The sequence below is a fragment of the Acanthochromis polyacanthus genome, chromosome 19 (assembly GCF_021347895.1).
Source record: "Acanthochromis polyacanthus isolate Apoly-LR-REF ecotype Palm Island chromosome 19, KAUST_Apoly_ChrSc, whole genome shotgun sequence".
NCBI lineage: Eukaryota > Metazoa > Chordata > Actinopteri > Pomacentridae > Acanthochromis > Acanthochromis polyacanthus.
Window position 1 is genome coordinate 17904914 of NC_067131.1, and position 25442 is coordinate 17930355.

A 25442-nucleotide genomic window follows, 5' to 3' on the forward strand; every position below is an offset into this window, starting at 1 on the left:
ATATTGGAAAACAAGGTGGAAACAGTGATTGAAACATGACATTTCTGTTAGTTTCATTCAGCAGTTTTTAGACAGGGGAATGGAAACGATTTTAACGGCTATGCAAAATGATCATGGTCAGCTAAAAATAATCACGATCAGGCAATTATGCAAAAACTGTGCCAGGCCTAAAAAGGACAGAGTCTTAGTGTATTTTCTTATGTGGCACCAATACAAAGACAGACTACCAGGGGAGTAGATTTAAAAAGGAAAAACAATGGCGAGAGAATCCACATCTAGGGAGCAACTATTTGAACCTGAAGAGGTATCAAACTTACAAAATAAAAGTCCATTAAAATAATAATAAAATGAAAACACACACACACACACACACACACACACACACACACACACACACACACACACACACACACACACACACACACACACACACACACACACACACACACACACACACACACACACACACACACACACACACACACACACACACACACACACACACACACACACACACACACACACAGAAGCTGCCTGAATAGGTGTGTTTGAAGATAAGTAGTAGAGAATAAAGCAGATGATAAGTACCACTTAAATGTGTCTGAATGAGAATAGTCGGCATTTAAAGCTGCATCAGGGTTTGAAAATTGATGCTCATAGGTTGCACAGAAAAAGCTGCAGTGGAAATGGATTATCTATACGGAGACAGCAGGGACTGTTGCTGCCGTGTAACATCATACTGCAGTGTGAGGGAGAGACTAAGAATAAGAATCAATCAACAGAAGCTTTCCAGCCTCTACGAGACATGGGCTTAGTATACAAAGCAGATAACTTGATTAGAGTTAGGCTGATGTATCAGTTTACTGACACTCTGGGCAGATAATAGTCTTGTTCCACATATCTGATATTGCCAAGATATGTTTGTTCATGGAGGGTCCTCCCTGACCACAGCACCAAATGTGAATTTGGCAATTCTTGTTGAAACAGAATGCCTGAGTCAAATGATCACAAACTATCATGAAAATATATTTGATTAGCAATCGTGCTGACTCTGAAGTACCTCTGTCAAAAAGAACAATATGGTAGATATGCAGATTATCTCTCAAGCGAGTCAAAGGCAGGAGAGAAAGAGAGGGTAGAATTCTACTGGACAGAGTGTGTAAACATGTTCGGGGGCAAAGTTAAAAGGACACACGAGGGCAGACCGTGAACAAGTCAGTGCAAGAAAGGGGGCAGTGAAAGAGAGAGGAAGGAACAAACAACTGTCACGGCTGACAAGGCGTCGTGGGATAAACACCGGTGCTGCCCCTGCAGGATCAAAGAGCAGATCCAGATGGCAGGCGCTGCATGTTGCTCTGCCCTCAACTGTTCATTTAATGGCACAGGGCAACAAGTACCATGTGTTTCATCAAAGGGTAGTACACACACACACACACACACTTCCAGTATCAACAGTAAAGAGTGAACTTTTGCTACATGAGTAATATAGTTTTATTTCCTGCAGGTTTCGACAATAAATGACCAGCCACCTCTATAAAAAGGTCTGGGCGACTAACTATGTCACATGACCAGTCAGAGGAGTGTCGTATTATTCTGCCACTGGGTGTGTTTGGTATTTTGAAACCAGGCACATGCAGGGTCATTACAGTCGCCCACATTTATGTCAATCATCAGTACCTTACTGTGCAACCACACACATGGGTTTCCCTGCCATACTATAAGATACACATACATTGCCTAAATATTTTCACGCAGCGCCTGAGCCGAAAGAATGGAAAAACTCTGTTGAGAGTTCTCCATCTCTGCTGTTCTGGAGAGAAATGATCCGACTGATCCGATTAAAAGTAGAGAATGTCATTAGTGCTGTGCATCAATGACAGAGAACAGCGCATTCATTGAGTGTGTTCATGTTTTGGTGAACGCTGTAAACACACAGGGTTAGGAGACTTGTTTGAGATTTGGCTGGACGGTAATATCCTACTGTGAAAAAAAGCATTAAGCTAAATCTGCGTTCACATCACTGCGGCACTGGGTCAAGTTGGCTTTAACCTGGTGTTCACCTCCAACTAGTTCTACCTTGAGAACCGAACAACAAGAATTTTTAATGTTTGGTTTCACTTTCCATTTCTTTCAGGTAGGATGAGCGGTATCCACGAGGAGGACACAGATGTAGTTCACAATAATGGCGAGCCAAGTCAGACTAGCAGGTCAAATTCAGTTTTTTAGTTTTAACTATTAAACCACAGAGTATTACAACCTGACTTCAAGTTGGCATGGCTTACATTCAAACCCAGCATATTTTAAAAGCAAAAATTATTATTACGTGGTAATAATTATAGAAGCTAAACATAGATGAGTGGGAAGAGCTTCTACTGATAAACAGATTTTACAAAACAAAAACAAAACAGAAATCACATCAAATGTTGAGCTTCCTCTGGTGAAGCATACATTTGAGGAAAAGGGAATTACATGTTCAGAAATTGTTTTTGAATAGACACTTTGCAAGTCTAATTTGTAGCTTTTATGCTGCTAGGCCAGCAAGTGTTTCCTGTCCATCTACAGTGAGTCACGCAGAGTTTTTCAGCAATCAAAGTGTTTCTATTGGCCAGTTTAACCATCACTTGTCCAGTGAAGGATTCTTAGACGTGTTTTACTGTCATGAAGAAAATTAATTTCTGACAGACAGGGAGAAAATCAGCTGTCACAGATGATGAGCTCAAATAGACAATCTGAAAATGCCAACACGCCACCCCCACACACAGTGCCTAAACGCTTCAGAAACCCAGGGAAATCCCTGACAGATATTACCCATGCCTCCCCTGTCAGCACATACTTGTCTTCTGGTCTTCTCAAGGTGTCATTAGAACAAATGAAAGGAGAAATTCATCACCACCATAGCCCTCCAGCAGAATACTAATCTTGAAGCATAACAACGATGGTATGAGGTATCAGTACCACACAGACAATGAACATTACAGTGTTTGGGGCTCTGTCATGGAAAGTCGGCACGACCAGCTTATCGTATTGGTCAGACTTGCAAAGTCACTAAAATTTGACAATGCACATGGAACAAGGAGCCTGTAAGGACATGAAAATTCCAACTAGAAGACCAAACAAACTGACTGACAAAAAGAAATTTTAGACTGCAGTAGCCATGCACTTTTGTGCTTGTTAGGACCACAGGATCCAGCGCTGTATAAACTCTTTCAGGGAATAAAAAGCACCTACTCAACGGTAAGCCCATTTGAGTAGCCCTGCAAAAGTGCTGGTGAGGCTTGACACAGAATGGTTAAACTTGGAGACAATAACAACAACAAGAACCATTTCGATTTCCTTTTTGAGGAGCAATTTGTCACACTGGCAAACAACAAACGGCAGGACAGAAACCATCTCAAATCCTTCCAATATTCAGTTTTGTTGTGTCCACTAAATATTTGTCATTGTTTTGGCCCATTCAGGATTAACATCACAGGCAAAGCTGTTGCAAAATTTTTACATATTTAAGATTATGTCATTGTCAATGTCTTGTGTGTCCAATGGACACTATACAGCAACGGAAACATAGAGGCTGAAAGGCCAATTAGGGGGCCGTTCCTGTTACCATTCGCCTGTCCCGAGTTCCTGCAGTGGAAAGGCGCCTAAAGCCACCCGCAGACCCCGCACTCTCACTTAAAGAGCTAAAAATACATCCTCCTTAGGAGACTTCTAATTGAGATGTTTTACTTAAAGAACACTAGCACTGCCATTATGAACACATTTCAATTTGATGGTGGTTTAGAGCTACCTCTCCACATTACCAATGCTGATTATAGAGCTCAGTGCAATCAGTATAGAGCATCTCAGATAAAGCCAAATTACCAAGGGCGTATTCTACGATAAACTTAAACCAAACAGTGGCTTTATCTTTTGTCCAAGCTGTGATATCTGCTGAAAATGAAGACCAGAGTTCAACCATGTAATAATTTCAGTCAACATGTTTTGCAGGCTGGTGACAGTTTTTGGGTGTGTCTGCTGCCTTAGGCGGTTCTTTCTCTTTCACAACCTTATGAAGGCCTAGATACACGCAGTGCACGTGAGAGGATTTAGTTTCACTGGAAGCATCTTGCTGATTTTTCTCAGAACAATAGGACTGAATAAAAATGATACGAGCTTCTATATGTGGAACTTAAGTGATATATAGAATATGAAACAAATAAATATTCAAAGAAAAGTCTGATTTCAACTAAATAATTTGAGAGAGTACAAATTGTTACAAATGCAGATCTTTGTTTCCACAACAGCAACAGAACTGTCTGCAATCTGACAAGAGGTCATGGGTCAGGTTTACCACAAATAGGCCTAGCTGTGAGGAATTCCAGTGATAAAGTTCCCACAAGTACTTGCTTATAGACACGCACTCAACTGACAGCAGGAGATAACTGCAGCCTCTGTCTAAGAGCTTACAAACTATGAAGAGTCACGTCTGGTCTCTGTTAATGGTCATAAAACACATCGCTAATATTTGTCTCTGAAAAAAAAATTAAGATGATGTGATGTAATGCAGACGGTTGTGTAAAGAAGTGCCGTACAACAAAAAATAATGAGCAACATGCTTCTTTCAAAAACGAGATAGACTATCATTTGAATGACTGAGCTTCTTCAGACAAAAGTGACACAGGATACTTAGCAATACTTGAAACACTGAAAATACCATTGTAATACAAAGCATGACAATGTATTCTTGGAAGACGTACATTTTGTAAAACATTGCTGCCTTGTAATCCAATGTGAGATGAGCCTGATGTCTGGCATGACACAGCAATAAAAAAATGGAACGAAGATTTTGCCCAGTGGGCCTATGAATTATTATATATGTTGAAAGAAATCAGCTTAGAATTGGAACACAGCTCAAATCACCATGTGAGGTATGCTAAAGAAATGTGGCATACTCATGCAAAACACACACAGCATGAAAACCACTCTGCGCCAAACTACCATTTGAGTCTGCAGTTTTCTGGGCCCTAAATAGACCATGTCTTGTCCAACAAAAACGTCTGCTTTTATCCACAGATAAGACAGAAATGATGTCATCACCGTGGCTCATTCACTTGAGTCAGTGTTCTGCTCTGTTCCCACAAACACACATGCGGCATAGCTTCCTTCCTTTCCTGCCTTTGGGGACTTTAATGAAAAGATCCTCTAAAAACACTGGACAAAGCGATTTGACAAACAATAAAAATGAGAATACAATAGGTCTGAATGATCTGGGGAAAATATGTAACTATGATTTTTACAGACAGATGTTATACTTTGTCATTTGCGATACATAATAAAAAAGTGACTTCAGATCAATATTCACTAATAGATTTAAAACACAATGGATCATTTCTACATTCTATTAAACGCATGACCATACACTCAAAAAGGACTTGACAGTGTAAACCCTGGCTCAGACATGCTTCATAATGTAAATTCTGACCTACAGTCAGAATTTCAAATCACAATTTGTAATCTATTACTCGTTCTGTCCAGTATGAACCATTACAGCAGCTAAATAGGCAAACTTTAACTGCAACTCAGCAGTCTACATCTTACACAATTACTGTGAGGAGGATAAACATTCCCAAATTAAATGCACACAAAGACCAAGTGCTATTAAATACAAACACATCTGCCTGTATGGTGATATTTGGTTTCATTTCACTTTAATTCGCTGCAGGGAGAGACATGGAAACTCTAGTCTAAATTGAGCTAAGCAGACAATGTTCCTGCAAACTAATACTCCACTAGGAGGTTGAAATAGCCAAATCACACAGGGATACAAAGCACAGAACGTTGGGATAATTACTTTCCCATACATAATGTTTAAGTTAACGTGAATAATTGACACTTCTCAGTGACAGACTGGATCGAGCTGTCTGTGAAACCACCACGTCCTGTCTGTCTGTATGAGTCACACACACCGCGACCTGTTTAGATTTGCTGCAGCACTGCCTCACTTTCCTCGTTTCAGGCGAAGGGAATGAGAGAACATCATCGTGTTTGTGCAAGCGAGACAGGCCTCATTAACATAGCATCCGTGGTTAGTATTACTTGAGTAACTGAGGCTGCCAGCTCACTGTGATACTGTGTGTCATGCCCTGAAATCCAGAGCTCCGGAGTAAAGAGCTGAGATAACCACACAGTGCACAAACACCCATACTGACAACTCGACAACTGGCTAGTTTGAGCAGCAGCTAAAAACATTGTAATAAGGCGGAGAGACATGGCTGTCCGCTACACCACAGCTAGTGTTATCGCAGAGGTGGAGGCGGGTGGGTGTGGGATAAGCTAATGTTGGCTAGCTACTTTAAATCTGACAGGTGAGTGAGTTGCAGTCAGTGCCGACCATTAAAGATGGTGAAGCGTGTCCATGGCTATCTTCCTTAAAAAAATGAAAATATTTGTTAAGATAAATTGCTGCCACATACTTGCTGCCCATGCTCTCTTGTTAAATCTCACCGAGCCTCGTCTGCTGTCTCAGTCTGCATATCACGAACGCTCCTCGACAACAACCTCCTCACATTCTCTCTCTAGTTAGCTCGCTTTAGCTAAGTCAGGCTAACATGCTAAAAACAAGACAGCGCAGCCGCGGCTCCGTGCTCTTACCGAATAGCGAAGACTTGAAAACCCGGTTCCATTCGAGCTGCGGCTCACAGCGAGATGTCCGTTTGTGTCAACGGAATCGTCTGAAGTATTTGGGGTTTTTCCCGTCTAGCATAGAGATTGAAGTTTATTTCACGGAGGAAAATGGCTGCGACTGGTCTGGGTTCGGATGCAGAGTGACGTAATGACGCTATCGGTCAGGAAGTGCAGGGGGGAGTGTCTGTCCTCCTCACCGGTCAGCACACAAGAACCAATTAAACTGGACCAAGATTTACTGCTGCCCTATACTCATCAACACCTGCAGGGACACATACCTGAAAACACATGCTCCCCAAGAACCACGTGCTGTTTTTTTTTTAAATCTTATATGTAATGGTGGAGTTACATAACTTCATACAGTGAAGCTCATAGTCTTCCATTGCGACTCTAAACTCCATATTTCTTTCATATCTTAATTTATATATCACATTTACAATTAGAGACTCTGAGCTAAATGCTTTCCAATACTGAAATGGGATTAATGTTACACATTTACCTGAAAAACTTAAATATTAGGATTCAGTTCCAACAATATTATATACGCATGATAAAAATGTGAGGACGAATGTCAATGTTAGGGTTAATACCCTACAGTATTACATGTGAAACAAATGTACTTGATTAATTTAAATATTGAAGTAAAGACTCGAATCACTGGATTTGTTGGGTTGCTGGGTGACCCCATTATATTAGGTGCCCTGAGGTCATTTATGTTCTGAATCAGTGCTTTAGAGATAAATATGAATTTAATTAAACAGCTGTGTTGTTCTGGGAAGTTTTACTTTGAAATAACACATTATTATGAATTTAAAAGAATTTGACATTTTATTATTTCACAATGTAAAAATATTAATTACTTCAAAGTAAAACTAACACAATTACATACATTTGCAGGGCAGTTTCCAAAATACAATACAAACATTTGTCATATTAAATTCATTCTGCATATTAAAATAGCAAACATTTTGACGACAAAAAATGATCCTGATGTCAGGGAAAACATATTCACATATATCAGCCAGAATATCTGGTTTACTGTCCATCATGTCTGTTTGGTCTTCTGAACCGGAGCAGGAACATCAGCGACATTATGCAGGAACTCATACAGCAACTTAGCATTATTAGCATTCCCAAGTATTTCTGCTAGCTTGTTCTGGCTGAGTTTGGCTAGGTCTGCCAGACTGTCTGCATTTTTAATAAGAGCCCTGTAGTTTTTCACATTGACCCCCGGCATTTTCAAGAGGAAGTCATAAGGTCTGGGGTTGTAGAGGTCTGCTGATTCAGCCACAAGGTCTGACTCAGCCGTGACAGCCTGAGCTGCTGAAGCATCGGGTTCGGCTCGGCCTTGTTTTAGTTCCAGGAAGAGCTCGGCTGTGGCGTGTGGGGAGGGGCACCAGAGTATACGGAGGCGGGGAAAGTGTAATGTGAGTAAAGTAAGCTTTGAAGAAATATCATTTGATGATATCTCATGACGGAAGTCTGAGCGGGCCATCAGGGAAAACGGTTTAGATGGGTCGAACTCGATGAGCAGCACTGCTTTCCTGTAGTAGCGGGTCATGGAGAGGCACTGGGTGTAGAGGCGGCCGCTCTGCAACGAGCCAATCAGATCACTGACACTCTTGCGCTCAACGCAAGTGTCTGGGGTCAGAATGTAGTCGCCAACTTCCAGGGTGACAGGATCAATGTCCAGCCCACGGCGGTGCAGCAAGGAAGGCAACTCACTGCGGAACTCACGCATGTCCACAATGACTCGTGAAGGCTCTTTGGACTGCTCCTGGCCTCCTGGTTATTGGACAGGAAATGGAAATAACACAAGACAGGAGTCAAAAAGTAAAAGCTGAAAACAAATATGGGTTTTTCACTGAACGGTCCACACCCAACCATCTTCAATTTGACAGATTTGTTTTTTCAAAGTGGTGAATGTTAGGGTTGACCATGTGTAAAATCTGGGGTCACACGTAACATTAGTTTTTGGATTCATAATTGCTAAAGAGGGGTCATATCCATTTTTTGCCCACATCAATCCACCACTTAACAAAATATCAGTCAAATTGAAGATGGTCAGTTGTGAACTTTTTTAAAAATTGGTAAATTGAGGTGGAATGACCCATATAGACATTAAGAAATTGAATAAAATCGACATACCTGCTTTGCGGGTGTTGGTGGTAGCATTTGCAGGTTCTAAGTTTCTAGCAAGATCTAGGTTGGTGTCTTCTCGTCCTTCCCTCTCCTCTGGAATGACCATAGTAGCCTTTTCCCTACAGAAAAACACACATAAACACCAATGAGAGGTCAGCACTTCAACTAAGTAGATATTAGTAACAAGGAGTTTGATGGGAAAGAAATGGTCCTAACCTGATGAGATGTTCAAACGCTTTCTTTTCCTTAGACAGTGCTGTCAGGTACTTCTGTTCTTCTGTTGAGCCTCCATAGATGAGGAAATACACCCTAAGTGTCTTTCCAGGGCGGTTAGCTTTGTAAATCTCCAGCTGGCGAACAAAACTCATTTCAGCATCGTACAGAACCACAAAGCTGGGCTCCACCTCGTGCAGCACCCGGGTCAAGCTGTGGGGGTCGGTGCAGCCTTTCAGTGGATGGATCACAGTCAGCGGTTCCTTTAGGACGCCATAATAGTCGTCTGATGACAAATCTAATTTAAGCTGCTCTTCCTCTCCTTCATCTTCCTCCATCAGTTCATCTCCGCTGCTACCCATCACTGCTGCTTCACCTGTCTCCTGTTTCCCAACCATCTGGGTCAGTGTCAGTGATGGTCTGCTTTTGGTCTTTGTGTTTTTTTTCTGTGCAGGTTCCTTCCCCTTGGACACTTTTTTGACCCGGCCTTTTCCCTTTTTCTCTAAGTCCAGTTCCAAGGCAGCAACTGCAGCAGAGTCCCGTTTGCCGATTGTTCTTGTGTACAGTCGGTTGAGCAGCCAATCAGAGCCGTGTTTGATGTACTGCTGCAGCTGAGCACAAGTCCGGTCATCACTGGCACAAATCAGAACCCGACCTGAGGGTGACATGTTATGTGGTTAGACAACATGTAGGCACAACAGGGATATAAATAATGAATCAAAAGCATATACATGACAGATCTGTATTGACCCTTTTATGGTGAATTTTTGGACAAACTTTACTCAACTTATGTTGTCTCCTATCATTGATCAACACTTGCTGTCATGTTACTCATCTAAGTGGCTGCTGTACAAGGTGCCCACGATTTTCTCTGAACTTGGCAGAACATTTTAAGATTTTTTTTGTAACTGTATAATAGTGTGCCTTCTTGGCCAGGTTTCCCTGGAGAAAGAGACTTTAATCTAAAGGTACTTCCCAGATAAATAAAAGTTAAACATTCCAAAAAATACACAGGTAGACCTGGCAGAACTACTTGAAAACACATTTTGGTCTGTATTATATGAAACAAGATACATCTGTACCAGTATTATTAAAATCTAGAAAAATGAGAAGAATCACATATATTATTGCGGTTAGAAGAAAGAAAAAGTCAACTTTTATGTTAACTTGACAAATTTGTGAATTTGAAAAACTACTAATTTAGTTTACATCTATGACAATATATCAGTGGCACATTCAGTTACAATCATGACACTGAGAGGTGATATTTACTAGCTCGCCTCTACAGCTGTGACATGCCCATTTATAGTAATCTTAATGTTTTTTTGTCGGACTAATGTTTACACTGCTGACAGCTTCGCCAATCAGTTCTATCAGCTAAAATTAGCTTCACTGACAGACAGGATGGACTGCTTTACAACGTGGATAGCTGGTTCCTCGCTTTTCACAGGATTACTTTAAACCAGGCAATGAGGTTGCAAGTTTGACAAAAGACTCCAGCAGCTGTTTATGAGCTGCCAGCAAAGTATTGCACGTGAGGCAATTATCTATGTAAAACAGCCACTTTGCTGGACTTTTTTGAACACAAAAAAACTTTGAGCCACCTCATTCATTTTTTCAAATCACAAAAATATATAGAATGGCGTGAAAAGCAGGATGCAAATAGCAGATTAAGCAACTACAGCATAACTTTTCTGTTGTTGTTTTGCCAGCTCACAAAACTAACTTTAATGAGCTATAGCTGAGCAAATTTGTAAGCAACAGTTCTTATTGCAGCCATTGAAATCAATTAAGGATTGATTGACATGTGTTTATTTAGGGCTAATGCTGATTAATGGAAATTAAGAAAGGCAAATTGCTGATATTTGGAACTGTTAACATTAAATGTCATGTTGGAACAGCATGTGATCGCGAGGAACCTGTGCATGACTAGGCTTCTTCATCAACAAGGCTGACTTTAGCTGAATATGTAAAATAGAAAAAGGAGTGATTAAATTAGGACGCTCTTCTCTGTTTATATGGGACTGAGATTGATCAGTTTGTCTCCTGAAGGTACATCTGCTGCTATTTTCCTAATCTTTCACTGTTATACCACTTACATTGCCCACTAAGGTTCACATCTTAAAAAAAATGTTATTATTGTTTTCAGGTTAATCTGTGTCTGTCTTCTAACTTAGCCGCTAGCCGTTAGCATAGCCTTAACCACAGTGAGAGAAGCTAATTTCCTGGTTTGTGGCAACATCATGTGCTTCATGTTCAGTTTTTGCAGTCTCCTCTTGTTCAGACATTTCTGAGACCACAGTGTGACTACAGACAGAAGCAAGTCAACTGCATTCACGTATCAGTAATTGATCAGTAAAAATAACAATCCCGATAATCATGAAAATGACAAATATTGGTTACAATAATCAGGACGCCGATGATTGGTCTCCTTAAAATCAGAGGCCACAAGCTGAAACTTTCAATGACAACAACTTATTAACACATATTTACAAGTTGAAAAGTGCACTCTCTTCTCACAGTTCAACCAATAACATTAATGATGGTTGCATTCCATTTAGATAGAAACAGGACCAAAGTTGCATTCCTTTCTATAGAGTACATAAACATCCCTCCCTGCTGAGGGAATGCTGGTTAAGGGAACTTCCTTAAACAAATTGCTCCATTTAGAGCACTCTGCAATGTAAATTATGCAGACATCCCTTTCTCTGTGTGACTGATGGCTAATCTTGCTTGTCAGCTTTCAGTGAAGTGATCAACTCTTCTTCCCACACAGTGCATACTTCCCTTTAAAATTAATATTTTTGCTGACCACAGTTTAACGCACTGCTACACCGTTTTTTCCACATACCTCTGTTTATCTATGCTAGTCAATCAGAACTCCATTCATTCCTATTGGAACATTTTTAATCTCCGGTGTGCTTGTATATTTTATTCTGGTCTCAATCAAGCTAGAACTTCATACATTGGATTTCGAGTGACCATGCTGTGCACCTGGAAGTTGGAAAAGCTAGAACATTTCACCACCGTTAAAATCTTCTGTCATCTCTGACCTGGCCTGTCTTGGTTTGCTGATGGGTCATCAGCCATGTGATTTGGAGGTGACTATATATCTGGGACTCCTCATCAGTCAATTAAAACTGAAGACACCTCTTGGATGAGAAGTGAAACATTGACAAGAACCCAAAAAGGCAGATCCAGTTGCGTTAAATTGAAGCTGTTAAGATTACCTCGATCTGGAAGACTGAGAATCTACTCCGACATTTCTTGCCATGCATTGCCGCTCAGCACACACCACAACATATTGATAAAATCAGCTTCTTTCCTGTGGCTGTGGTGAAGTTTTTATGCGTAAAAAAATGCATTCCCTTCCTTTGAACACAAGGGGCCACATTTTGTATATTATACTGTATTACAGACACCAAACAAAGCTCTGTGGATACACTGTGCTGTCCTCCTTCCACGGAACCACTCGGTGATTTAAACACATCTTAAAGCCTTGAATGTGTGCATCTCAGTGGAGTTCCGGCTGAATCCTAACATTCAGGTAAACACCAGGACCTTTCCTGCTATGACAAGCCTAAAAGTCTACAGTGAAAAAGACATATTTTATATTCTGGATTTGATCCAAATCTTTAGGGACTACTTTGCCTCACTGGGTGTAGGTGGACTGTCAAATACTGTACATCGTCACAGCAGCAGCACAAAGCAGTGAACCAGGACAAATCAGCCCACCCTGAGGACGGCTTCAGCTTCAGCTTTGTGAAATGTCAACTGTGCTGAGTGTTCCAGTTGTACAATTAACATATAATTCAATGTGAGAATTTTATCATTTTTATGTTTTCTTTCTATAGTGCAATGGGATAAAATTTAGATGCCCAAAGATCACTCTAATTAAACAAAACTAGCTTATGGAATCTAAAGTGTAGCATCTACAAAATGCTCTTACTATAGCACACTTTTTGTAAATTCCCAGGTTTAAATGCACTGTTGACATGACAGACTGCTACGGCAGTTTAACAGCACTGAGCTCTAACCTGGTTCATGTTGAGAGCTCTTGTTCTCCCTCTCGATCTCCTCCAGCACATCAGTCAGAGCCTCCCACTTTGGGCTCTTCTCCAGCACCAGCTCCCGCTTCACCTCTGAAACCCACACATAGACTGAGCCTTTAGTGGTTTCAACACAAATACACACACAGGCATCTAATCATCTGGATATCTACTTTGAAGAAAACACTGTCACAGATGTGCTCATTGGTCAGTTACCTGAGGCAGAGGTTGGCTTCTGTTTCTCAGCCTCAGCTCCAACTTTGAGTTTCTTTTTGCTGTCAGGAATGCGGTACACTCTGCTCCTAGCGTTCACAAACATGGAGGTACTGGAGTCCAGGAACAGCCAACCTGAAAGTCACAACAGGCACATGCAATCAAACACAGAAACAATAAATAGATTACAAAAATGAAGCAGGAACTTTCACTCGATCAGTCACTGAGAGCAGCTAAGTCCATCTAGTTTACCTGAATTGGAGCCAAAGCTCTTCTGGCTGGAGCGCAGGGATTCGAGCAAATTGAGGAAGGTGACACAGTCGTACTGGGTGAGGTAGAGCAGGAGGACCCTCAGCACCTTCAGGTCCTGAACCAGGGCCTTGGTCTTTGCTCCTAGCTGATGCCACAGGGGGTCCAGGTAGTGACGGATAGTCTGGATGGGAGTGAAAGAAACTAAACTTTAAAGAAAAACATTCACCTCTTTATAGGTTATCAACAAGGTATTACAGCAACAGTTGTGTTGTTACAAGACTCATTTATACAATTTCTTTAAATACTACAGAAAGTCCTCTGTATTCATACAAATCTGGCATGTCCATTCACTATTTCAACGTTTCATCTATCATGCACTGTATATCCATAACATACTACCAGACCTTTTCAAAAGCGTTTCCTAGCGTGTTCTCCAGTGAGAGATCCTCAGCCTCTAAGGTGGGGTTGTAGCGCTTCAGCTCCTTCAGACAGGCGCTCATGATGTCCAGGATGGAGCTCTGGATGGTCCTCATAGCCGGCGTTAATGACACATGGAGCTCCACTACATCTGGTTTGTGCCTGTCCAGTGCTGTGTTCACTGAAGCCTGGAATCTGTTGAACGAAGCCCAACATACAGAGGGATGAGTAAAGAATGCAGGTATCTATTTTATTAATATAATACAATGTGTTTAAGAAAATGTCTGCCATGGAAAAAGCTCATCATACCTGGGCCACAAATAGAGCTTCTTGACGAAGAGGTTTCTCATCACACGTTCTACTTGGCAGAAGCCTGAGCAGAAAGCCGTGGCCTTGTCAGTGAAGGCCTTAATGAAGCCCGTCTTGTTCTTCTGTCTGAACAGACGAAGGATGAAGGCCTCCTGACATGACTCAATTATTTTATGGGCGCGATACACCAGGATACCTAGAGGGGGGTGGATCAAAAGGCTGTAGATACTACATGCATTTGAAAAGGTTAAACAACACAATTTCTTTGTGTTGTGGTTTTGTATTGTTTTAAAATAAAGCAAGACAATAAAGCATGTATACAGCTAGTACAACACGCAAATACACCAGCAAATATTGCAAGATAATTGAGACGAATAACTGTCAGTGATGAAGAATATGAAAGAAAAAAAAAACAACAAGCATGGCTCTCATTTTCTGACCTGATATAAGATGAGCAGGGATGCGGTCAGTGAGGAAGTCCACCACCAGGATTCTGCTGGTGACAAACAGCACCCCTCCCTCAGTGTAAACGTTGTAACGTTCAGCGCTCTGGACATCGCTGGTGACCGTCCTCGGCAGGTGGGTGACTCCCTCCACTCTCAACTGCTCTGTGAAATACTCCTGAGAAAGAAAGATGGGAAAGAAACTATGTTGATGAAGTGTTCTCCAGTCATCTACTGTTATCCATTCTCTATACACCGCTTTATCCTCACTAGGGTCGCGGGGGGTGCTGGAGCCTATCCCAGCTGACTCGGGTGAAGGCAGGGGACACCCTGGACAGGTCGCCAGTCTGTCGCAGGGCTACATATACAGACAAACAATCACACTCACATTCACACCTACGGACAATTTAGAGTAATCAAATTAACCTCAGCATATTTTTTGGACTGTGGGAGGAAGCCGGAGTGCCCGGAGAAAACCCACGCATGCACAGGGAGAACATGCAAACTCCATGCAGAAAGATCCCAAGCACACCCTGGGATTTGAATCGGGGATCTTCTTGGTGCAAGGTGAAGGTGCTAACCACTACTCCACTGTGCAGCCCATCTACTGTTATTTTAAATGAAAATAATCCCTTCATACCTTAAAATTTTTGAGATGTAACTCTACACTGTTGTTTCCTCTAGAGAGCTAAACAATAGAAAGCTGTCCTATTAGAGCAATAAATGTCTAAATAGAAAACTGATCCTGAAGAAGAACAATGATGCAGAAAGCTGCACCCCATCAACTAAGAGGATTGATTCCTTTGGTTTGAAACCATGGAAGCCTGAATCTGTGTTTTGTCATCAGTTCACTGCAGTTTCAACACAAGAATGCTCAGTCATGCCACTGACTAATCACTTCTTACATCGTATGTCTTTCATCTTATAAAAACAGCTAACAGACCTGTTAACAAGGTAAAAAGAAATCTTGATTTTCCGGTTGTACACAACTTTGCACATTGAGAAGAAGTACAATTCACAATGTTGATACCTCAGAATCATGCAAAACTTTTATCTTCGTGCCTATTGTAGTAGTAGTAATAGTTTAGGTCGCCTACACAATTCTGCTATGACAAATCCTAATAAGACTAATGGTTTAAAAAAAAAAAGAATCTAGGCAATTACAGTGGGTCAAAAACAATAATGTCAGTAGCTTAAAAGTCAATAAAAATACTAAATCAGGTGCTCCTAAAGGATAGGGTCAGTAAAGAGTAGAGATGAAAAAATAATGACTGTCTTCTCATTAATGGAGGTCCTTAATATTGATAAGTAATCCAAAGAGTATCTGAGACACTTCAATACAAAATGCTTTATGAATACAAGAATAACTCAGTGTGTTTTGATTCACTGTCATCCATTCATGAATGAAGTTTAAAAGTTGCACCTGGTTTATCCATATATTGATAAAGAATTCTTATATTTAAAATTAGAACTACTTGAATAGACATTGGACTGCCAGCTATCATTAGGGAATTCCATTAATAGGTCCAAACAAATAATTTAAGTATTATCAAAATTGCAATATAGCCAAGTGCAGAATCCAAATCACAGGGTCCTACAAATGTGCCACAACATACCGATATAAATGAAGCACTTTGGTTTTATAGAGTTGTTCTGGACTACAAATTCTATATATAGAAATTAGGCAACAGGTTTGTTAGCGGCAGGCAGTAGCAAAGATCACGTCATCATTTTTGTATTATCTCCATTGTAAAATTTGTTAAAAGATATAAAATATGATTTTTTTTTTGCTGCAGTCATATTTTTTTCATCTTTCCTAAAGAGGCACTTCTGTGACAAAGGGAAAGACACTACAATTTACAATCCTACATTTATTACCTCATAAAATGTCCTCCTTCTCTGAAGTGTGACAACATTGCTGTCTGAAATAATGTTAAACACAAAGAGGCAGCCAAGATGAGGTGTATTACAGCGGTGTTACTGACAAACAGGACAGCATGTGATGCTCTGTTGCTTCAGTTATGTAAATTGCTGGTAGGAACATGTCGGGTTGTTGTTGGGTGTTATTTTTAGCCACAGTGTCTTTGACCAAATAACAGGTGTTGTGCTAAACAGTGATCATTTGCCCAAAACTGACAATTAAAGCTGTACCATCGAGATCACAAACGTCTACAGCAGCTTTTATCTGAACCAAATGGTCATAACGTCCAAATACACAGAATTTTATGGCTGTGGTGATAGCAAAAGTTTATCTTTGCGAATTTTTGTTCTAATTGCATAATTGCGAAAAAGAAACATTGCAGTTTTTGAATGTGATCAGGCCTGACATTTAGAATAACTAAAAGTAATAATATTTTATTATTTTATATGTTTTGTAAGTGTTTGGTATGTGTAACAACCTTGTTGACATTTAGACATTTAGGTTGCAGAAGGGTTTTAAATGTGTATATGAAAAGAAGTGATCTCTTTTGCAATTACAATATAAGCCATAAACTTTGAATGACAGCCTCAGTGAATGAAACCAGGTAAATTTTGGTGCAACACCACCATTTCAGACACAATGTAGGGGGTACAATCACTTATGCTAGGCGGGACGATGATTTATATAAGTTGAACTGGTCCTTCAAATAACTTGAATTAGTTATAATGTAGGGTACAGAGCATGTAAAATAATACCGAAACATATGGGTAACAGTGAAAAAAAGGCTGCTTTTTTACGACTGTTGTCCATGCTAGCCACCTTGCTAGCACCTATCACCTAGTAACAGGTGAGCCATTCACAGATAATGTGTAGCATACTAAGCTCAGCTTACCTGTTCGGGTGTTGTTGTGTTCAGCAGGAGGACCAGACTGCCCTGTTCCGAGTAGACCCGCATGAACTGCAGCAGGATGCGGTCGACCCCCATCCCCTCAGCCACCACCAGCAGCCCGTCACAGCCGAAGAGGCTCAGGAACATCTCGGTCTCAAACTCCAGCAGCGGTCCCGCCATTTTGGAAACAGCTAAAGTGCCCACAAGGTAACGAAATTACCAAACTGCCCCTTAATGCCAAGAGTAACTGTTAGCTAAATGTAATATAAGTCATTGTGATGTACAGCAGCAGTACTACTGCCTGTTGTTCAGTGTTTTGAAACCGAACTTCCTGCGGTGATGCGAAAAACAAACGTGGAGTCACAGACAGTGAGTGGTGCGTTCAAGGCCCACAGCGCCATCAAGTGACAGGGAGGATCATAGCAGTTATCTCTGAATCTGTCTTCATATACTACAGAATAGGGCTGGCTAAGCCACTCGAGTATCTCTGTAGGTATCATATCTTGTCAACAAAAGTAATCAACAAAAATATCAACACAGGATTTCTTATTTTAGCAAATTCAATGCATTCTTTTGAAAACAACCAAACCTGAACACCGCATTGTTATTTATGGTACATGTCTGCAATTCATTGTTTATACTGGGTGAAAATAAGAATATGTTGTAACATACAGACAGCTAAACTGTTAAACACATTTTTCTAAATGCAGAAATATATTTATGTAAAAATTAAGCAGCCTCTACATCCAGATGATTTAGGTGATAAATGATGTTTGACTCTGGTTCTTATTGAAGATGTGCTGGTAGAAAATCAGCATTGTTGTTTTGTAGTCTAGTTGCCTTTTACAGCAAGGCATGCATCCTCCTTGTGTCATACAGCTTACCGCATTGTTTTTTCTTTATCAGCAAGAATTCTGTTAAATCAACACAAACTATATTCTTTCAATCAGCGAAAGCAGTTATTTTGTGTTGATACAGACTTATTGAAATTTGAAATAAATAAATTAAAAGACTTTAAATTTGGAATTGAATGTATGAAAATACATGAATAGGAATTTTACATCAATGATTCCTTTTTTCTCCCTTTAAAAAGTCATTTTAAATAAACAAGAAATGTTTTTCAGCTGTTAAGTTTATGTAAACTCTGGAAAAATATGAATAAATTGGTTATTAGTTTTATTTGTATTATTTCATTATCTACTGTATTTTGGTAATCTGAGAAAAAAGAAAACATTAGAAATGAGCTCAGTGTGTTAATACCATGGGACGCAATATTTGTGTGTTCAGTAAATACTCTCATTTGCGTTTATCCCAAGTTACAAATAAACAGTTCTGGATTCAAATGCTGTACAGTTTTAGAACAAGATCACAGATATTTTTCAATTTTAAATACATTGTTTCAGCCTAATATAATTTCCCTGCCATAAAATATGGTTCTCTGAAACCTAATATCAAAGGAAAGGTTGATAATGTCCTGATAATGTCAAACAGAAGCACTTTTCTTGTGTTGTTTGTCTCTTTATGATAAGTTTGTGTCAGACCCTCCTGCTCCGGTGCGCTGGCTAATCAGCCTAATGACGAGCGGCTGTGCTGAGAGCACAGCCGGCGCAAATCAGTAATCAGTGCAGCATAAAGCCTGATCCTCTCCTCCACTCCAATTCTGGTTCATTGCCTCTGCTTCCATGCCCCATGACGCACGCTGCCACATCCTGCATCCTGTTGACCGTCTCCTGCATGTCGCTCCCTGGACTCTGTTCCCTCCATTGGATTACTCTGCCTGTTTCTCTGCCATCAGCACGCTCCCTCCATCGGCTCTATCAGTCTGCCCCTCTTCCGCCCATCAGACACCGGACAATCTACACTGGATATTCTGCGAATCACCTTCCCTGTAATTTAGTTTAGTTTTGTGTTTAGTTTACCTCGGCCTTTGGGTCCGCCCTGTGTTTAGTTTAGTTTATTTTCTCCTCCTCGTTGTTTCCCTCCTGCCTCCGTTATTAGGAGATTTTTTATGTTCATATATTCTTATTTTCATTAAATCATTATTCATTTCACCCATCTGTCTGTGCCTGCTGCTTGGGTTCACACGCCTATTTGTGACAGTTTGATCAGATCAAACGTAGAATGAACTTGTCCTCAACATGTTTAAATGAAATGTGTTCAGTCTGATTTTCAGTTCAGCTCAATTATATTTTGCTTATATTCCACCAGTTTATTACATATGTCAAATCCAGGAACCTCATACAATCAGATTAAGTACAGTGAAACCCAACAAATCCAAAGTTTTCTCTTTCTCCAAAGAGGAGAGGTGCATCATGGGAAGTGACCCAGCAGTCTAGACTTATAGCACCTTCCTTCATTCAGTGATACAGACATGGACTAAAAGTGTAGTATCTGTAGTATTCTGACTAAATTAAATTACCACTGCATCCTGCTCCTCCACACTCCTGAACATCCTTCCTCTTCCTCAACTCATGGCTGTTGGTCTCTGGGCATCGTCGTCTCATGGCCTCAGTCCCCCGGATCCTCGTCTGCATGGAAGTGCTGGTACATTTCACACAGTGAGGGATCACTGAAGTTGTCCTCATCTTACCACCAATGCCACATTTGTTATTACAGAATATAATCAAATAACCAATCTACAACAAATCGGACATAATAATCATTTCCCTCCACATTGTTTCAGTTCAATCTCAAGATTATTCCAGAGCCGTACCCCATTTATTGTAGGACTAAAACTTTTCATTGTTGTTCTATGTTTTGGTAATCTAAAATTTAATTCTTCTCTTAGTGTATAACCACCAACACGTTCCTGAAATTTACTCTACAATTGCCGTGGTAGCAATTTGTTCCTTGCTCTGAATAAAAATTGTGCAGTTCAAAATTCCACAATGTCATAAGCTTTCATAATTTTTCATTTTAAAAATAATGAATTTGTGTGTTCAAGAAAATGTACCTTGTGTATTAATCAGACAGCTCTTTTTTGAAGTATGAATATTGGTTGTAACGTGCTTCTGTATGTTCTGCCCCATACCATGGTGCAATATTTTAAATAAGGTAAGATTAGAGAGCAAAACAGGATATGTAAGCCTTTGGTATTCAAAATGTGCTTCGCTTTTGCAATCACTGAAATGCTTCAAGATATTTTTGTAGAGATATATTTAATATTAGGTTTTCCAAGTAATGACTCAAAGGAATTTAATTTCATGAACCTTCTCTATATCTACAGCATCTATCTGGACAGTTTCTTGAACATTAGATTTACCCTTACCAAATATTATAATTTTGCTTTTACTTAGATTTAATGATAACTTATTTTGCTGGAACCACTTGTTGATATTTATTAATTCTGAAGTGACTTATTGTAACAAAAGCTCAGAATTGTCCCCTGATGCAAATATATTTGTGTCATCTGCAAATAAGATGAATCTGAGAAGTTGAGAAGTTTTACAAATATCATTAATATAGATATTGAATAGTTTTGGGCCCAGTACAGAGCCTTGAGGAAGACCAAACACAATGTCCAAACATGTTCACCGATAGGTGCCCATTTTCACACATTGTTTGCTGTTTTTTAGATAAGTGTTCACCCACTGTAGTGCTACACCTCTAATCCTATACCATTCCAATTTATTAATTAGTATGTCATGATTTATTGTGTCAAATGCTTTACTCAGATCAATAAAGAATCCTATTGTGTGTTTCCTATTGTGCTAGCTAACTATAGACCAATATCCAACCTACCATTTCTCTCTAAAATTCTGGAAAGAACAGTTGCAAATCAATTATGTGAACACTTACAAAGGAATAATTTGTTTGAAATGTTTCAGTCAGGCTTCAGAGTGCATCATAGCACAGAGACAGTTCTGGTGAAAGTTACTAATGACCTTCTCATAGCATCAGATAATGGACTAGTCTCTATACTTGTTTTGTTAGATCTTAGTGCAGCGTTTGACAAAATCGACCACATAATTTTATTACAGCGTCTGGAACATTCAGTTGGCATTAAAGGGACAGCACTGGACTGGTTTAAATCCTACTTATCAGATAGGTTCCAGTTTGTGCATGTCAACAATAACTCTTCTGAGCATACTAAAGTTAATCATGGAGTTCCTCAGGGTTCTGTCTTAGGACCGATACTTTTCACATTATACATGCTTCGTTTAGGCAATATTATTAGGAAGCATTGTATTAACTTCCATTGTTATGCAGATGACACACAATTGTATTTATCTATGAAGCCAGATGAAACTGATCAGTTAGCTAGACTGCAAGATTGTCTTAAGGACATTAAAACCTGGATGACTTTTAACTTCCTACTGCTAAATTCAGACAAAACTGAAGTCATTGTATTTGGCCCCAAACATCTTAGAAACTCGCTTTCAAAGCAAATAGTTACTCTGGATGGCATCACATTGGCTTCCAGTACTACTGTGAGGAATCTTGGAGTTAATTTTGACCAGGACATGTCCTTTAACTCGCACATAAAGAAAGTCTGTAGGACTTCCTTTTTTCACCTGCGTAATATTGTAAAAATCAGGAACATTCTGTCTCAGAGTGATGCAGAAAAATTAGTTCATGCTTTTGTTACTTCCAGGCTCTCTTAAACATCTACAGTTGATCCAAAACGCTGCTGCGAGAGTACTGACAGGAGTTAGCAAAAGAGATCATATTTCCCCTATACTTGCTTCTCTTCACTGGCTTCCTGTTAAATCCAGAATAGAATTTAAAATCCTTCTTCTGACATATAAAGCTCTTAATAACCAATCTCCATCATATCTTAAAGATCTGTTAGTACCATATTATCCTAGTAGAACTCTTCGCTCTCAAACTGCAGGCTTACTTGTTGTTCCTAGAATTTCTAAAAGTAGAATGGGAGGCAGAGCCTTCAGTTATCAGGCGCCTCTCCTGTGGAACCTGCTCCCAGTTTGGGTTCGGGAGGCAGATACCCTCTCTATTTTTAAGACCAGGCTTAAAACGTTCCTTTTTGACAAATCTTATAGTTCAGGCTGACTGGGTGACCCACAGGGGTTCGGCTTGTGTCTTCATTTGCACAGCTGACTCCCTCTTGGACGTCCCTTCGTTCTGCCCCTAGTCATGCTGCTATAGGCCTAGGCTGCTGGGGGACTTCTCTTGACGCACTGAGCCCTTCTCTATCTACCTTTACATTTAATATGTATACCGTTATTGCAGTACATTCACTCTGTTTCCCCCTGTGCTATTTCTCCGAGTGTCCCTGGTCCCAGAGCTGGATGCTTCAGATCTGCGGTCGATGTTCCACCAGCTGGTCCAGTCTCCATCATGTCCACTGTGGGATGCTGCTGCTGACCTTCCTCCAGCCCTCTGCTTCCAACTCCACCTTTTTCCACCAGTCAACTCTGCATCGCCCTCACTATACTTGTTATGCTAACTTACATACTGTTTGAATTTTACTGCTAGCTATATATGGAGTATGTTTTATGTCAGAGCCGTATATCATAAGAGTAAACTATGAGTCAGTTTTCAATGTTAGCTTATACTTTGTCTGTGTCACATATCCTGTCATGCATGTATCCAAATGTGTGTTGTGTTTTCCTTGCTTTCCCACCCCTCCCTCTCCTCCCATCCCTCCCCCTTGCCCTCCTCTGTCCTTCTCAACCCGCCCGGCCAGCAGGCAGATGGGTCCCCCCTATATAGAGTCGGGTTCGGCTCGAGGTTTCTTCCCTGTTAAAAGGGTGTTTTCCTTGCCACTGTCGCCTTTGGGCTTGCTCTGGGGGTCAGGCATATGGGTTCTGTAATGCGTCTTGAGACGATTTGACTGTAATTGACACTATATAAATAAAATTGAATTGAATTGAATTGAATTGAATTGAGTTTCTTGTTATCTATTGCGTGAGTTATTTCTTCGATTATATCAAAATGAGCATGTGATGTTGAGTGGTTGTTCCTAAAACTGTACTGATTATCAGAGAGTAATTTATTCTGTTCAATGAAGCTGTCTAATCTAGAGTTGAAAACTTTCTCTAAAACTTTTGAAAATTGGGATAAAAAGTGAGACAGGTTGGTAAAATGGTGTATGTCTCCTGCCTTGTACAAAAGAATCACTTTAGCTGCTTTTATCTTATCAGGAAATTGGCCAGGTTGTAAGAATAAATTACAAATATGTGTTAAAGATTTAGAAATACCTTCAATTCCACTTTTTACAGCTTTCATATCTATGTCATCATAGTCTGTAGATGTATTATTTTTACGCCCCCTAACAATGTTTAATATTTCCTTTTCATCAACAGGTGCAAGAAACATGGTCATAGGAATTATTTCTATTAAATTACAATTATAGTTCTCTATGTTGGTAAATTTCGCAGCAAGGTTAGGTCCAACATCCACAAAAAATTATGAAATGTTTTAACTACCTCTTCCATATTATCTATAGTTTTATTTCCTTCTTTAAAATAACACAAATCAGCTGCTGTCAAATAGCAGCATGGGCCCAGACAAACAGCTCTACTAGTGGTGTATTTGGAATATTCCTGTAACGCACCACCACAAACAGAGCTCTAATGTGCTTTCATAACAAAACCTGCCAGCTGGGCTTTGTGAAATTCTGTCAGCCCACTTTATTTTGCCATCAGAGGGAGGCCGGATGAACCATGATGGGTCTGAGTCCGTGAACGACAGCAGCAGAGCAGGACCCAGCTGAGCAGTCACAGTCCACAGACATGAGTCATCAGAGCTGCAAGACGACAGGCTTGAATTCAGCCACTTTGATGTTTCTATCTGTCCCTTATCTGCTGTGATGTTCTTACTCTGTGTGGAACCAGGTTGTGTAGAACATATGGACCATTTGAATGAATTATACTACCTTACTCCCCTCATTTCAAACTTGTCACTAACCCTAACCTTCTACAAAGTTAGTTCAACTTACCCTTGAGATGGCACAGAAAACTGTGTGTGAGTCTGTCAGGGAACCTAATTTCATTTAATATTCAGATTTTGAATAAATGAGGGATGAAGGACTGTTGCAGACTTCAGCTAAGTATTAATTAAAGCTCATATTTCAGTGACTGTTATGACACTAATGAATTTCATTAATGCTGTCAACAAGTAAAGGAAGAGTAATATGCAAAGTTTTATGCAGCAGAATATATATGGGAACACACACTTTAGTGTACTTTTGGTCTTCGGCTCAGTTAATGTTTTGAATCTTAATTTTACAACATATATTCAACATAAGTTATTGAGGTAAATTTATCATTATCATAGTATCGTATTAGCCTGGTTGTAATTACACTCTACATTTTGGCTGGTGCTCTTGTTGTAAATAGTTATATATTGTAATTTTTATTAATTTAATTTTAATACTAATAATACTAATACTAATATTATTTTTTATACTCTAATGTACTTATCTAGCCTTTATCTCATGTATTTATTACCTGCTGTGATGTTTCCAATCATTCTGCACCTACTTAAGTTGGATACTGTGGATTACACCCTAATGTTTGTGTCAAGTACCGTGTACAAGTACTGCCTATGTTTTTAGAATTACATCATGAAATAGCAATGTGAATAAGGGCATTTTTACTTTTTTATGCCACAACAGTACCTTGGATCTTTTTTCTTTTTGAATTTTTCACTCCCCTAACAGAGAACACCTTCATAACACCTGTCTGAACTGCTTAGCACTTTGGATTTTTTTCTTTTTTAGGCAGGAATATAGCTTGAGGGAAAAGTATTCAGAGCTTTAAAAGTAAAAAATTTAAAATCAACTCTAAAACTAGCAGGCAGCCAAAGATGAAAGGACAGGTGTAATGTGTGCTCGTTAAAAAATGTTGAGAGAGACTTTTTGTTGCAGACAGAGAAAAGGGAGTTGTAATAGTCTAGCTGTGATGAAATAAAAGCACTGATGACTGTTTCAAGTATTTTGGTAGACAGAAATAACTTCATTTTAGCAAGTC

The 25442-nt window shown here is 39.8% G+C and overlaps 2 protein-coding genes across 2 annotated transcripts in view; both read right to left on the reverse strand.

Annotated features, from left to right (window-relative positions):
- Positions 1 to 6825, reverse strand: part of mrtfba (myocardin related transcription factor Ba) — a 29381-nt gene extending 22556 nt beyond the window's left edge. Inside the window, 1 exon segment of the mRNA XM_022208255.2 lies at positions 6628 to 6825. The gene's annotated coding sequence lies outside the window, so the exon portion shown is untranslated.
- Positions 6826 to 7469: 644 nt separating this feature from the next.
- On the reverse strand, positions 7470 to 17868 carry ercc4 (excision repair cross-complementation group 4). The gene is made up of 10 exons (XM_022208253.2): positions 17512 to 17868; positions 14696 to 14876; positions 14256 to 14451; positions 13934 to 14141; positions 13530 to 13710; positions 13281 to 13412; positions 13053 to 13157; positions 9019 to 9670; positions 8809 to 8921; positions 7470 to 8445 (listed from the first exon to the last, which is right to left on the reverse strand). Exons 1-10 carry the CDS (start codon positions 17686 to 17688, stop codon positions 7706 to 7708), a joined length of 2685 nt encoding a protein of 894 aa, XP_022063945.2. The 5' UTR covers positions 17689 to 17868; the 3' UTR covers positions 7470 to 7705.
- Between the last annotated feature and the right edge of the window lie 7574 nt (positions 17869 to 25442).